Source organism: Augochlora pura, chromosome 3, assembly GCF_028453695.1.
Source record: "Augochlora pura isolate Apur16 chromosome 3, APUR_v2.2.1, whole genome shotgun sequence".
Classification (NCBI taxonomy): domain Eukaryota; kingdom Metazoa; phylum Arthropoda; class Insecta; order Hymenoptera; family Halictidae; genus Augochlora; species Augochlora pura.
The window spans coordinates 19,471,122-19,485,766 of NC_135774.1; the positions used below are offsets into that span (position 1 = coordinate 19,471,122).

At 39.6% G+C, this 14,645-nt stretch overlaps 1 protein-coding gene across 2 annotated transcripts in view; it reads right to left on the reverse strand.

Annotated features, from left to right (window-relative positions):
• Positions 1–1,139: 1,139 nt before the first annotated feature.
• Positions 1,140–14,645, reverse strand: part of LOC144478696 (uncharacterized) — a 51,795-nt gene continuing 38,289 nt past the window's right edge. For both annotated transcript variants that reach the window (XM_078196847.1, XM_078196846.1), the window contains one exon: positions 1,140–14,213. In XM_078196847.1, the coding sequence (XP_078052973.1) occupies positions 12,717–14,213 (1,497 nt within the window). In that variant the 3' untranslated portion in view covers positions 1,140–12,716. The remainder of the gene's footprint in view (positions 14,214–14,645) is intronic.

Here is a 14,645-nt window from a genome sequence, read left to right on the forward strand (position 1 = left end):
TCGACAGTCAGGGTTTCATGCGAAAAAATTAGACTGTGGGATGATCAAACGCGTTCCTCACCCCTGTTAACCTTGAAGGTTAGCAGCATTAAAAGGTTCGAGTTTGCATCAAAGCGCCACAACGATCTTCCGAGAATTACACGCAATTTGGAAAACTTACGAACATGTTCCGGACGACATGGTCGACGAGACGACGCATGCATTTTAACAAATTTAACAGGTTCGATAAACGCGACAAGTGCAACAAGTTCAACAAATTTAACAAGTTCAACAAATTGGAGAACCGGTTCCGCTGCATTTTCTGAATGTCAGGCGCTTCTAATGCAGATTCGAGACCCAGATAAAAAACTGGTTACAATAATGAGTCTACCTGTCCGCAGCTGTCTGTGTAGACGACACAGTGAGCGTTTTGGGGGACCACTTGGGCCCCGACAGTGGCTAAGGCTGCTAAGGCGATCCACATGCAGCAAACGAGGCAGTGTTCGGTACGGTATTTTTTTTTTTTAAGTATTGGTAGCAGTTTTATACATATATATTTTTTAAATTCATTTTTTTTTAATGTAGGCCGTTTATTACCAGTTGATCGAATTCGGTGGAGAAGGCACCAAAAATCAAAATGAAGCACGTCGAACGTGCCCTCGGGGCACCCAGGTACATGTACGAGAGAAAAAAAGGAGTACGAGTATGTTGGTGGTTAATCGTATTGTTTTTCAATATTTTAGGACGATTTTGTTCGTTGTCGCATTGTTGGTTGAAGGATTTCCACAGAAGGATGTTTAAGAATGTAATATTTTTTTTTTTTCGTAATTTTAATCGTTTCCAACGAATAATATATATATGTATATGTATATATATACATATATATTTATTTGTCATTTTGGTGCACAGACAAAAAGTAGTCGATTCAAGGTAGAGGAGTGTAGTGGTAGGAAGAAAAAAGCCGGGGTTATGTATAAGTCGCGTGAAAAATAAAAGGGTACGCCATGCGGCGACATCGTGTTGTTGTTTACGGAATCATGTGTCGTTCCCACGTAAACGTATGTAATTTTTGTTTTTTTTTTCATTATCATTTGTAGTTTTAGTTCGGTGGCAAGTTGATGCATGTACCAGGGTGTATTCGTTGCAACGTTTTGTCGTTGGTGTTGTTTCCGAGTGATAGAAGAGAGGGGGGGGGGGGGGGGGGGGCGAACATGACGGCGATAATGCAGTGCACACATACCAAGCCAGCGTTTATCAATAGATTTAGACGTATGTGTACGTGTATAACGTGTACCGATTACGTTATCGTGTCACAGTAGAGAAATCGTGAACGCGTACACGAATTTTAAGAAACGAAGCAAATTTAAACAAACAAAAAAAAATAAATAGTAAAGAGTATATATTTATATTAAAACAATCCGTCACCAAAAATTCATTGATCAGAAACGATTATAAATCCGTTAATGTGTGAACACAAGCGTATAATATGGTATGTGCGCGTGTGTATACGTGGGTTCGTTTGTAATGCGCAACGACACAGTTTTGTATTTCGTGTGTGTGTGTGAGAAGTACGTGAAAGTCGGATCCGCGGGAGGATAGAAGGACGAAAAGAGGGAAGAGTGAGAGAGGGAGAGAGAGAGAGAGGACGGTTGAAGGCGGACATTAGATATAAACGGGTAACATGGTAATCGGTTTACGGTGGTTTGTTTCCCAGCCCACAGGACGATAGGAAATGGTCACAATCGCCACATAAATGTAATCAATCGAAGATCGGCGGATCGAGGTTCCGTAGCAGTCGTTGTAGATTCCGAAGAGCGGGGAATAATTCAGGCACGTGTGGCGTTTCAGGATGAATTTCGGGATTGGAGGGTAATTCAGGCACGTGCGTGGTGGACCATGACGGATTGTGGGGGATGTTGCGTCGGTTCGTATCGTGGATGGTACCAGGGATGAAAGCGTTGACGGGACGAGATCAAACAGTATGCGTGGTAATTTTCGATCGAAAGACGTGCGTGGTGGATATCCAGGCAGAGGGCAAGCATGAAACAGAAAGTTGAAAGAGTGGTTATGAAACGATCGGCGAGTAAACGTGCAGAGACTGGTATGTGGATCATGTCTGGAACCATTCACTGTAATTTGTATATATGGCTACGTGGCTAGAAAATTCTCATTCCATTTTCATTCGTGTCAACTAAATAGGTACAGTCGATCTTATGTTCTATCAACTATATAACAATTATAAAAATATGTATATATGTATGTAGAGAGAGAGATTTGCACACATAATAAATAATCGTGTTCGCATGCGCTTCAGTTTATATATTCTTTTTTTTTTTGTTGTTCCCGTGGGATGTCGTGTGTCTGTGTATTGTGTGTGTTATTCGTTCGATATCGTACCGATGGAAACTGAAAACATTGGACTTCAATGAAGACGATCCTGTCAAACGACACATCGTTCTTCATAATCATACTTTAAGTTCTATGAAATTAGAAGTCTACAAGCTGTTTCAAAATATGAGGACGCAGTTGGAAATTATACAGAAGTGTATGGTGTCCTTGACGTATTACGTTATTTCTTTTTAAACAAGTCTATCGTTTATTCCCTTTATGTTTATACGCATCTCGTTGATAGTGACGATCCTTTATCATACACATTAAACATTTCTGGATGTATGCTATGGATAAAAACAGTGAACTACGTGTTTTGTCAAATATGCATCTAGGAACTCGAATGATTCAATGCGATCCAGAATTGAAGTTGTTATTGATCAACATATACTACGAAGGCAGAATCTACAAATTTCTCTTTCCTGCGAATTTACAATTTTTCGATAGCGTATAATAGAGAAACTCTTCGTATGCTGTTAATTACGATATCATTATAGTATAATACTATTACAGCTAATAATAGTAAAATTAACGACAATGATTTCGACGATAATGATGGCTATAACAGTAACACATTCTGTAGAATAGAAATTACGCCCACAAATAATGAAAAGCTATGTCAATTCTTAAATATTGTTATTTCAACAGAGAGGATTCAAAGTAAATATCGATTGCCACGCAGAATCGATTCACCGATTTGGCTAATTTCTAGAGGGTGGTCGAGTCCAATTTCTTCAACCGACATTTTTAGGCACATGCGTGAAAATCATTGTGACGTCGACATCGTGTTATAATTGAACGCACGTACAAAATTGAAAGAGAGATTACAAGAAACAAGACCAGGTATAGAGATAGAATTGACAAAGAGATATTTATTTCGTCCATACAATAATAGCGTGGAAAGATACACAAAAGAAATGAATGAGAAACAAGCCAGTACTACCTCTTACGAACATTTTGCGTGGAAGCCGTAAGTGTTCTACTTTGTGTACTCTATACAGAAGCGTTCTATCGGATCGAGTATCAATTCATTGATCGTGAAGCTCCAAGTGTTTAAGCTTGCATATGCGTCAAAATAAAGTGCTACTGCGATACTTACATCGGAAAGAGTGCTTCACATCGGTTTCTATAACATATGCGTACATATAGATAAGACAGAACTGTGAGGTATCCAATAGAAAGTCGGCCGTATACAAATGAACACACGATACTTCGATTTGCTTTCGTCGAACGAGAGATTCGACGCGCCCCCGTGAACAACGGCGGAACGATGTTCGCGGAGAAATTTAGACGAATACCAGAAGTCAGTTCTATCTATCCGTTGATATTCACCGATCGGCCGTCACACGTTGAACATTCGAGTGCGGCGTTAAACCATCGGTCAAAATAGTCCTGGCCATTCGTGTGCAGTTCCGGTTTACTTTGCTCCCTGTTCGTGCGGTGCCATGAACATTTATTTTTACGCATTTACAAAACGTAATGGCATCGACGAGACGTGTCCAGAAACCACGTGAGACGGTGCGCGTATCGTGTCACTCGCGCATACACAGCGTCTCTTTTCGCCGTCCGTCGACACGAATGGGAAAATCAAAACTCGAATACCGATTTTAATCGCGTATTCGCATTCGATACTTGCATTTTCATCACTTTGGCTTCTTCATATACATATATATATATATCATATACATTATACAAATTCATACACATATGCATATACGTATGCCATATACGTATCACGGGCATATGCAGATACATAGACGTATACATCGTATGTCACGTGTATACGCACATACATATACGTTTATCATATATCATATGCATATACGTATATCATATATTATATACGTATACTCAAACGTACATCATATATCGTATACGTATACATGCATCTATATCATATAAAACATACATATACGTGTGCATATGCATGCGAATGTATCGAAATGTCATATATATGTGTATGCATGAATATGGAATCACCAAACCTTTGATGTATGTACAATATTTACGAGTTCACTTTTTCTTGACACAGAACGTCGGCAAACAATCTGCGTAGCACTCTTCTCTCCTTTTTGAATCGCAAGGCAGTTTGAAAGCGATCAGAACAGGTGTAGGCCTCGGCGCGATACTTGATGCGATCAGAAGCGTGGATTATTTGATATGAAATAGAGATGCATGTACAGCGTTTGTTCCGGCGACACTGCCTTTGAAATCACGAGTGGTGGTCGGTAACAAGTGCACCGTGGCTCCCGGTTACCGAGGCACGACGTATTGCAAAGGTCTCTAATCCATGTGCCAAGCAGTTACAAAACAATTCAGTAGGCACACGCGCGAATATAAGAAAATTCTTACGCAGGCGAGTAGCGGCGAAATAATATAATTCGAAGCTTGGATATGAAGCTGACCGAACGCAGGATGGTTAGTTTTGGAAACTGGGGATTACTGCTGAAAAAGATCGACTCGGGCATATTGGTTTTACGGAATTGAGTTCTTCGAAATTATTCGAAGTACGTGCAGGTTATTATATATTTATATATATACAATAATTCTACCTATTGTACCTATCAGCTCTAATAACTGACGAACAAAATTAATAACTGATTGAAATAATTTATGTTTTAAATCGTATTTAAGTCTACAGTAATAGCTGTTTGATTAAATAATTTTACCTAAACAACGATAATCAGTTTAAATTAATTTGTTGATTAAAGTTGAATTTCACACGGATCGATTCGCTGCAATTATTTTGTAACGGTATAATTAGTATATACAATATGGAATAAATTTACGTGTACATATAAATTTACTCAGCGCATCTGCTGCTATAAAATAGTTGAAATAAAGGAAGAAATCATTTACATAATAAAAAGGAAGTCAAATAAACTTCTTTAATGAAGTAATTATGTTTCTATAATACCTTTGTAAACATTATGTTTCGTTTATCTTTCAAGTTAGTAATCTTGAAACAACGACATATATTCTTTTTCCTGCAAGCATTTGTTTTCATGAAACGATAACAGTTTAAGTAAATACTGATTGATGCATCGATCGTTTTCAACGAATAATCAAAACGGTAGTGGAAGTGACACTAGACATAATGTGGCGATTGTTCTTAAGAATCATAGGATGCAAATGGGGAAAGTCGACATGATTAAATACGGGTAAACCTAGATATTACTCCTTCGTGCCTCCGACTTTCGCAACTAAAGCGCAACAGAAGCTGCGGTTAGGGGTGGAACCAAGGATACGGTGCGGCGAGGATTGTAGGGAAGGGAGGGATGTAAATAACATAATTTTACGATCAGAGAAACGTGAAGGAAATAGAGAAGTAGAAGAAGAATATATAGACAAGATAGTGAGCCGTACGCTCGTTTTACGGCGTTCCTCATAATAAAAGCGGCTAACATCTACAAGGTTTTAGAAATGACCGTGTACTTGGTAACGTCTAGGTGTGCTCAGCAAGTACGGAACGATTCCCGCGAACGTGAAAAAAATTAAACGGGTGCGTACAATTTGCTATCATTTCGTCCGTCGAGAATTTATCAACTGAAACATATCGGAATTCGTACGCAAAAATACAACAAAATAAATACATATATATATATATCAAAACCAGAGGAAAATTTTTTTTAAAAAGAAATCAGAACAATGTTACCAATAAATTCACAGAAAAATAATTAGAAAATGAGAAAAGGCTAAAACTAATATTACGTAGAAGAGCGAGTAATGATACAAGCACCAAGTCGACCAAATATCGTCAAAGGATATGTAAAAAACAAGGGAAGCAGGAAGCGAGGCTAAGACTGTGAGCAATAATGGGCGCAATATCGAGTAATACACGAGTATATATGTAGTATATATAATATATTATATAATACTATATATATATATATATCTTTCTTTGTACATATATTTATATTTCAAGAACATACACACACACACACACATGTATGTGTACATATATTTATATATGGTCCTATATATATATATAGGATTGTATTACTAGGGATTAGCGAGTTGTTGGGAAGTTCTGTTTCGATAGAAAGAGATGAAATAAGAAGAAGCATTAATAAAACAAATATTCATGCATTTCTCAAGCATTATTATTACAAATACTGGCTGACTCCTTGACAAACCCCGTGAGCGTGCACGCGCGAAAACGCATTCGGGACCTTCGAAGACTCGTTTCTTATTTGTTTCTTAACTTTTTCTGTTTTCATTAAGCTATCGTCTCGCAATCATTTCAAACTTGTTGCTGGAACTCTATTCTGTTTTTTTTTCTATTTTTTCATTGAGTCGATGACGCAGATTACACGTGGTTAGATCCCCTATACGATCTATAGTATATGCTTTTTGTTTTCAATTAAATGGACGACGTGTCAGTCTCGTGAGACGTCTTCTCGCAACACGCGGCTTTTATCACGCTCTCTACGTGATATCGTGCAACGTGTGTGTGTGTGAGAATGTGAACGTGTACATGTGTGTGTGCGCATACGCGTCTACATGCATATAAAGAGTCCAAGATTATAGAGTGAGACCTCTTTTAAACACAATTATACGATCATGAAAATTTCGTTACATTTCGAGACATTGTGCACACACTGGCTCTTATTCGATTCGCACGTAATACGTGCGTGTACGCACGCAAGCATGGTGTTTTACGCGTATCCGTGTATCATGTGACGCCTAAACAAAAGATGCGGGACGAAACGGTACACAGTTATAAATTACTATTTATACGCGTGTAATATACGTAGTTTCGTCGTTAAACGTGTTTCCTCTCTTATCGTTTATAAACCTTAGTCGACAGTTTAATACATTATTTCATTATTATTATATATGCTTATCTGCCTATTACTCCGCGAACTTATGTCTACCTTTCTCTTTTCGTTGCACGATATCTATATGCAACACTGATCATGTATTTAGGGTTTTCGTCATATTTGTTATGTACGTATGTATAGATTTATATATAAATATAATAATATGTATGTATGTACGTATGTATGCATGTATGTATATATATATAAGTATATATACGCAAGCTGATGTACTTATATACATAAATATATATATATATATATACATACATGTGTATATGTGTATGCCGTGTAAGTAAACCAGACGTTGTGCTTCTTACGTGTTTTCTTCTTCGAATTAATCGGGTACTTCGATACACGTGTGTTCTTTGTGTGCGACGGTGTATGAGTGCAGGGGGAAGGCACTTCTGCTGTTTTTCATTTGATCTTTCGCCGGAAAACTCGTAATCGCAGTTCACCTTTCTGACTGATTGTCCATCGAACTTGATTTCGATCGTGGAAGATTTTACATTACGTCGTAAGTACGAATCGTAACAGGAAACGTCGCGAAGAATGAGAAACAAATGCGTACACGCTACTTTCTTTCCGTTTCGATTACTGCCGAGTAAATCATAAATGTTGACACAAGAACTTGTATAAAGACTTTTAAGCACTGTTTGAAAGATTATGCGAAATAAGAGATAAGTGAAATTAATTGTCATTGATAGAGCGACTGCAGTGCTGGATAAGAGTACTGGAACTGGTCACCGTAATAGAATTATTAATATTAGATACAAAAGGCTTTAAAGAAATATATTCTTATCGGTAAAAAGAGACGGTGGGTTTCCGTGTCCGACGAAGATCTGAGAAAAATCAGCCACCCTCTCGATAGTGTACAAGAGTGAACAACAACAAGTCAAGGAACACTGGAGTCGTCGGTTCGTGTGCACGAGTCTTTCCGAAACCGAGGAGTACGTGTAACAACTCAATTTGTTTGTTCTCTAGGAGGCCGTTCGAAATTGTGTACGATCCGTCAAGATCGTGTGTTGTATACGTGTATGTGTGTAAAGTGCGCGCACGCGCGCGAATACGTGTACTCCGGTATATTCGTGTCATCTATAGATGGCGTCCGGTTGTTACACATCGAAAACTATCACAACGTATCGCCTTTAGAGGTATTTCAGCTAGCGCAGAACAAAGACAGCCTCTCCGCTCTGTTTTGTTCGATGAACGATACAAAAAGGTTAACCGTCGTACACTCCGCCGCTATGGAAGACCGTGTTTCTGAACAATGTTACGCTCAGAGGGGTAGCCATATGGATGCCACAAATTTATTATTTTGTGCGTGTGAGCGCGCTCTGTGCAATGTGTGCTGCGTCTTCGCGATGAAGACGGAGAAGATGCCTTTGCTTCTCGCGTACGAGCAAAGGGAACCGTGGCAACACACACACCGGAATATATAGATTCGAACGGTGACGATTCATTCTTCAACAATTTTGCTTAAACAAGTAAGCAATGTCGTTTGAAATTTTGGATTGAATCGCGAAAACATTAAATCTACGGTTAGATTAGGCCGCTCTTAAGGCATTGTGAACGATTCTTTGAAGCTTGGAAATCATTCCTTCACTGTCTTCTACTAAAACAAAATTAGTAGTCAATAATTAAAAACGTCTGTCGAGAGATTGCTCGATTTTCTGTACACAAGTTAATTCAATGCAAGGCGACGCGAGCGCGTCATTCATTTCAATAAATAATTTCTAATTCTTGTCACTTTTTAAAACTGAAAAAAGATCATAGATAAAGATCGTTTAAAAAAAGATCATAGATAAAAGACGTAATGCGATTTAGTGATTTCGATGCGCGACGAGAATACCTAAAACATTTTAAAATTAGATTCGCATGTTAGCACGGTTCCATTAGCTCCGTTAATAATGTAAAGAAATTTCTTATTTACACGTACGTAGACCTACATATACACATGCGTATATATATGTATACATATATATAATACAAGTGTATATCCATCCTCGTCAGTACTATCGTCTTGACTAAAACAGGCTTTCAAATCACTGGCAAATACGTGTACGAGTACACAGAAGAGAGCAATTAATTCTATACGAGCAACAGTTCTCGTTACGTCGTTATTCCGTTCGGACGTTATCCTCTTCTCCATAAGAAATGCACAATTACTAAAGTACGTTGACACGTTTGCGTGTATTTTGCCCTCTGTAGAGTGTTCGTGTGTCAGTTTTTTTTGAACGGTTTTGTGCGGTCGTGTGTCAATTAATGCGCATGTGAACTCGTTTTTCATTTTTCTGTTATCTGTTATTTAGTCTTATATTTCCTCTATCTCTTCTCTCAAGATCAGCCTCCTGGTTATTCTCTCTTTTTTTTGTTTTCCTCCCTCGCAAATTCGTGTAAATGCATGTAATATTTGTCATTCGTTTACTCTGATTTCCGCTTAGGTTCGCTCGTAATCATCTCTTCACTCGACTAAATGCATAAGCTCGAAAGTTGCAATTGACGAGGTTCACTGTGTGCAACAAACTCCCCCGAGTTGAATTCACAAAGGACAGAAGGATGACGCCTCGTGTTTCACATGCTAATTAAATACTATCTAGATAAATATATTATTAATATTATTAATATTATCAATATTATCAATATTACCGTTATTATAGCCCTAAATAAAATAAGATAGGACCATGTCTCTGCTAAATCTATGAATATGTTATATTTATATATATATAGATATATACATGACCCAGCCGAATAATACGTAGAAACAGTCGCAGGGTATTTTTCTTGTGAGAAAATTCGGAATAAAATTAACTATCCGTACGGTCTAATTCATCATGCAACGTATACGACAGCTGATTGTAAGCAATATCTACGCGACATTTAAAAATTATAGGATTCAGGAAAGAACAAAAAAATATCTCTATAAGAATACGGTGTTATTATCGATTATAGCACTGGTGAAATTAATGTTCTCTTTCCTGTATACATAGTGACACACGTCTTGTACAAAGCGTAGAGTACTGTTTGCAGTCAAGGTAAGTGTTACACGTCGCACGGCGAATAGCATTGATCGAAATCGAACGGAACGGATTTTCAAATTCGTTTCTCTGAAAATCGAAACCTGAGACGAAGAAATAATATTCTACTACATTTTTTCCGATGTTTCCACGAAGTATCAACAACGTACACCCGCATGCACGTATCGTTCGGCCGGACCATATATATGAATTAAAAGGATTGCCACGAACACGACGGCATTTCCATTTCAATCTTATCGATGTGCAAGGTGTTTCTAGGAAACATACGTTACTATAGTTCAATTAATACCCTAAAACTAAATAGAAGGGAGAGAGATCGGGTCGGTGGAAATATCCAGGAAAAATCGGAGGTCTAGAATAAGAATCGAATAACAGAATATTTTCATAGTACGATCAACGGGAGTCTAGAAACCTCCTGGTAATTAAATTTCCCTGTTTCTCCCTTCCTTTTACCTTTCCAACCGTCCCCTCTCCCCTCCTGCTCTTTTAGAGTGAGAGCTATACGTTAAACGATCAAAATTAAAATCTGGGAAAATGATAAACGAACAATATATATATAGTGAATAAAATCAATCGACGTCGAATATTGAACAATCGACCGAGAAACATAAAAATGTACGCCGAAACCAGCCAACTAGATTTAAATTCATTTTCTCTCTACGGATTTAAAAAGGCAAGTGTCGCGCACGTGAATTAGGTGACTTAGGCCGAACGTAGTTTTCGTCCATTCTGGCGTATCTGCGCTTTCCCTATATGTATATACACATATTATATTCGCATAAATATTTATATGTATATAGACACAGCATCATCAAAATATATTCGAAATATATTCAAAATATATTCAAAATATATTTTCCGATATAAGAAGAATAGAGTAAAATTCTGAGGAAACGCTTCACTTCGAATATCATCGCAACAGATAAAATAATATACACTAAACAAAACACGGAACAAGTCGCGCGATGACACGGCGCGATAGAAATTTTTAACAGAATTAAAATTATTCCTAAGTACGGCTATTACGACCGACGAATTTTGTTCTATAAATAAAATTGTACCTACGAACTAAGGGACGCCGTGCGGCGCTACGGGGAAGAAAACGGAGAAATTATTAAGAAAAATCCCGATGACTCGTGCAAACCGCAAAAATTTCAACTCTGGCAAGTCTTCATAGATCCACTTTAACAGACGGTACGTAGGAGATAAAAACATAAAACAATGTGATAAATACGCCTTTCGTGGACGTCTCGTGTTACTGAAAGTATACAGTTTATGTTAATAGTTAAACAAAAACGAAGAAATTGAGGATGACTTAAATAGTCTTCGCGTTGTTAGTCTTTACATAGTTCAGAACGCTTTAAAGTGGAATCGGGTCAATAAGGCACTGTTCACCGACAATGTCTGACTAGAAAATGAATCTATTTTCGGAACTCTTGTTTATTTCTTAACTTTTCCTCGTCTTTTCTTCTAACAATTCAATTCTCGTTTCGCATTTGCTCGGTTCGTATTCTCTCTTTCGTGGACGGGACCGCGTACGGTTTTCTACAGTTCGCTCAATTCCTCGTTATAGTATCATTTATTTAACTAACAATACACTAGTTACTTCAATCCCTAATATCTTTAACAACGAATACAAAAGAAATATTATTTTTCAAATTGATTGTTAACTCTCGCACGGTTTCTGACAAGATCGCTATGCGTCTCGATTTCAGTTAGTTCGCATATTATAGGATATTTATATACCATTGCTGTACGATTATTCGATTATTGTTGAATGTCTATCATATCGAGGAGAACAAGTATTTAATTGATTCTTTTCACTTTCATCATTACAAATATCCCTTTCGTTTATTCGATATCTAAGATATATGTAACCGGTGTTTATCTATCCAGCTAATGAAAATACATTCACGAAACTGATAGAAGATAAAGCTGAAATTAGTTCAATCTTTGTTTCGCACGGACAAAACATGAAAACGACGTCATGAACGTCGATGATCGCTCAAACTCTCAAACTTCACTAAATTTAAGACAAACGGATAACTTTCAGGAAAATTGTGATACTGTGAATAGAGCAACAGATACTCGAAATTTTCGAGAGAAATGAAGATACGTCTGCAAAAATTCTAGCTTCCTTAAAAGTATACTTGCTTGTGATTAACACAAGTGCGTTCCCATTAACTGTAACATTTTCCCGTCAACGATCGTTCCTACCTCGGATATCAAAATTCAGACTGTTCGTACAATAGAACGCGACAAAAATCTAGCGTGTCACAGTTAGTATCCAAGGGTGGATTTTACCAGTGCCACCGACCGTGCGAGCGTCACAAGGATAATCCGATCGTAGCCGAAAAGAACGCGAAACTCAAAGACCGACGCGCGCCGTTCGCGGTCGAAAGAGAGAATTCAAAGGGCCCAGAAGAAGGAACCAGATATTCAGCAGCAAGAGAAGCAAGTCTTCCCTCGTGTTCCCCGAAGAAGAAACAGTTTACGAAGTCTTCATCTTTTTGTATGGCTGCATGATCACACCAGAACTCACGGGGATGGCTACCTGCGGTTGCGCCGCGATGGTAGCAGGATTCGGCATTTGTGGCATTTGTGGAACACTCGGTACACCGGCTGTTGCTACGCCAGCAGCGACACCAGGAACACCGGGGAGAACCGTGTACGGATTCTGTACGTATGGGCTGCCTTGGACCGCCGCGCTGGGAACGGTCTGTAGCGAGGCGTAAGGATTCGGTAGGATCTGCTGCCTCATGAGCGAATAAGGATTGATGTGAGTGCCCGCCGGTGGTCTCGAGTAGGCCAAAAGTCCAGCAGACAATGGAGAAGTCAAGGCTCCTGGAATACCAGCTAGGTTGGGAATGACTGGCCTGGGCGTCGCTGCTGTAGCTTGTAATCCTGCTACCGCTGGGTTCCCTGCTGCAGCCGCAGCTGCAGGATTCACGAGAGCCTGTTTGTTTAAAGCTACGCCGGTGTAATTCAGCGCCGTCAGCTGGTTAATAGGATACGATTGAGACGCTTGCGACAGTTTAATAGCTTTCGCGTAATTCTTCTGGGCAACCTCTTTCGCCAGAGCCGCTGGATCGAGATGAGCTGGCAACCCGGACGCCATGCCTAGGCTGTTCAGCATGTTCAGACTGGCAACGTTCGAGGCGTTGTAATTCGACATTGAGGCCATGTTCGTCACCGACGGTACGTTCGACATGTTCGCCATCGAAGCCATAGAGGCCATAGAAACCATATTGACTACGCCCGGCATCGAGGTCAACCCGGCGACTGATGTCAGCGGGCTCATCGCGGGCTGCACGGAAGCGGCGGACAACGCCAACTGATTCTGTAACTGTTGTTGTTGCTGTTGTTGTAACTGATGCTGTTGTTGCAACTGGTGTTGTTGCTGAGCTTGTTGCTGTTGCTGCTGTTGTTGTTGTTGCTGAGCCTGTTGCTGTTGATGCTGCTGATGCTGTTGATGTTGTTGATGCTGAGCTTGTTGGGCTTGCTGATGCTGAGTTTGCTGTTGAGTAATCGTCGAAGGACTCGAGTGATTCAATTCGGGGGAGTTATGCGCGTTTTCAGCATCGTGATTTTGCGTAGTATTCGGCTGCTTGTTACTGCCGTTACTATTGTTACTGTTATTGTCAGCAGTTGGAGGTGGTGGCGGTGGGTTGTTGCAGGGATCCATCAGCACGCCATTGTTGGCGTCGGCGCAGTTATTGACTGTGGCGCCACTGGTTCCCTGGGAGGAGGAGGAGGACTGAACCACCACCGCGTGGTGGTTGCTTTGCACGTTCGGAGGTTGCACGACCGATTGGTTAGAGGTTTGGGTGGGTAGGGGTGGTGTTCCAGTGTACTCACATGACACAGGCACGAAGGGCTGCTGCAACTGCATTAACTGTTGGTAGGTCGTCGCACTGGTAGGCTGATAGACCGGCATGCCGGACTTGTCGCCCGCCGGTCGTTTATACGGAACCATTCCTGGGAAGGCCTGGAAAAAGGAAGCGCACATACGTTTACGATTAGCGATGTCGACAGGATGTCTATAGAGGCTCGAATCGAAACTTCGTCGAAGGGCCTCGACCTTCGAGTCTTATATTTCTTATTATCTTTTTGCTCTTGCTCGCTCGCATTAAGTTCCCTCCTTTTTTTATGCAATCGTTTGTCTCTTGATCCAGCGGAGCACGGAAATTGGTTCGAGGTCTTCCACGGTATCTCGCAAGAGAACGTAGCTTAACTTTCAAACGTTTCGTTACTGACTTTCAATTTCAACAATTGCTTTCTGTTTAGAATTTAATTGAACGAGCGACTCGAATTGCGTAGATAGCGATACTATATATCGCTTTCTACATGATTCGAGTGGCTGTATACACACGTAGTATCCACACAAAATGGTGTATAGTTTCTTTTTATTATTCTCGTT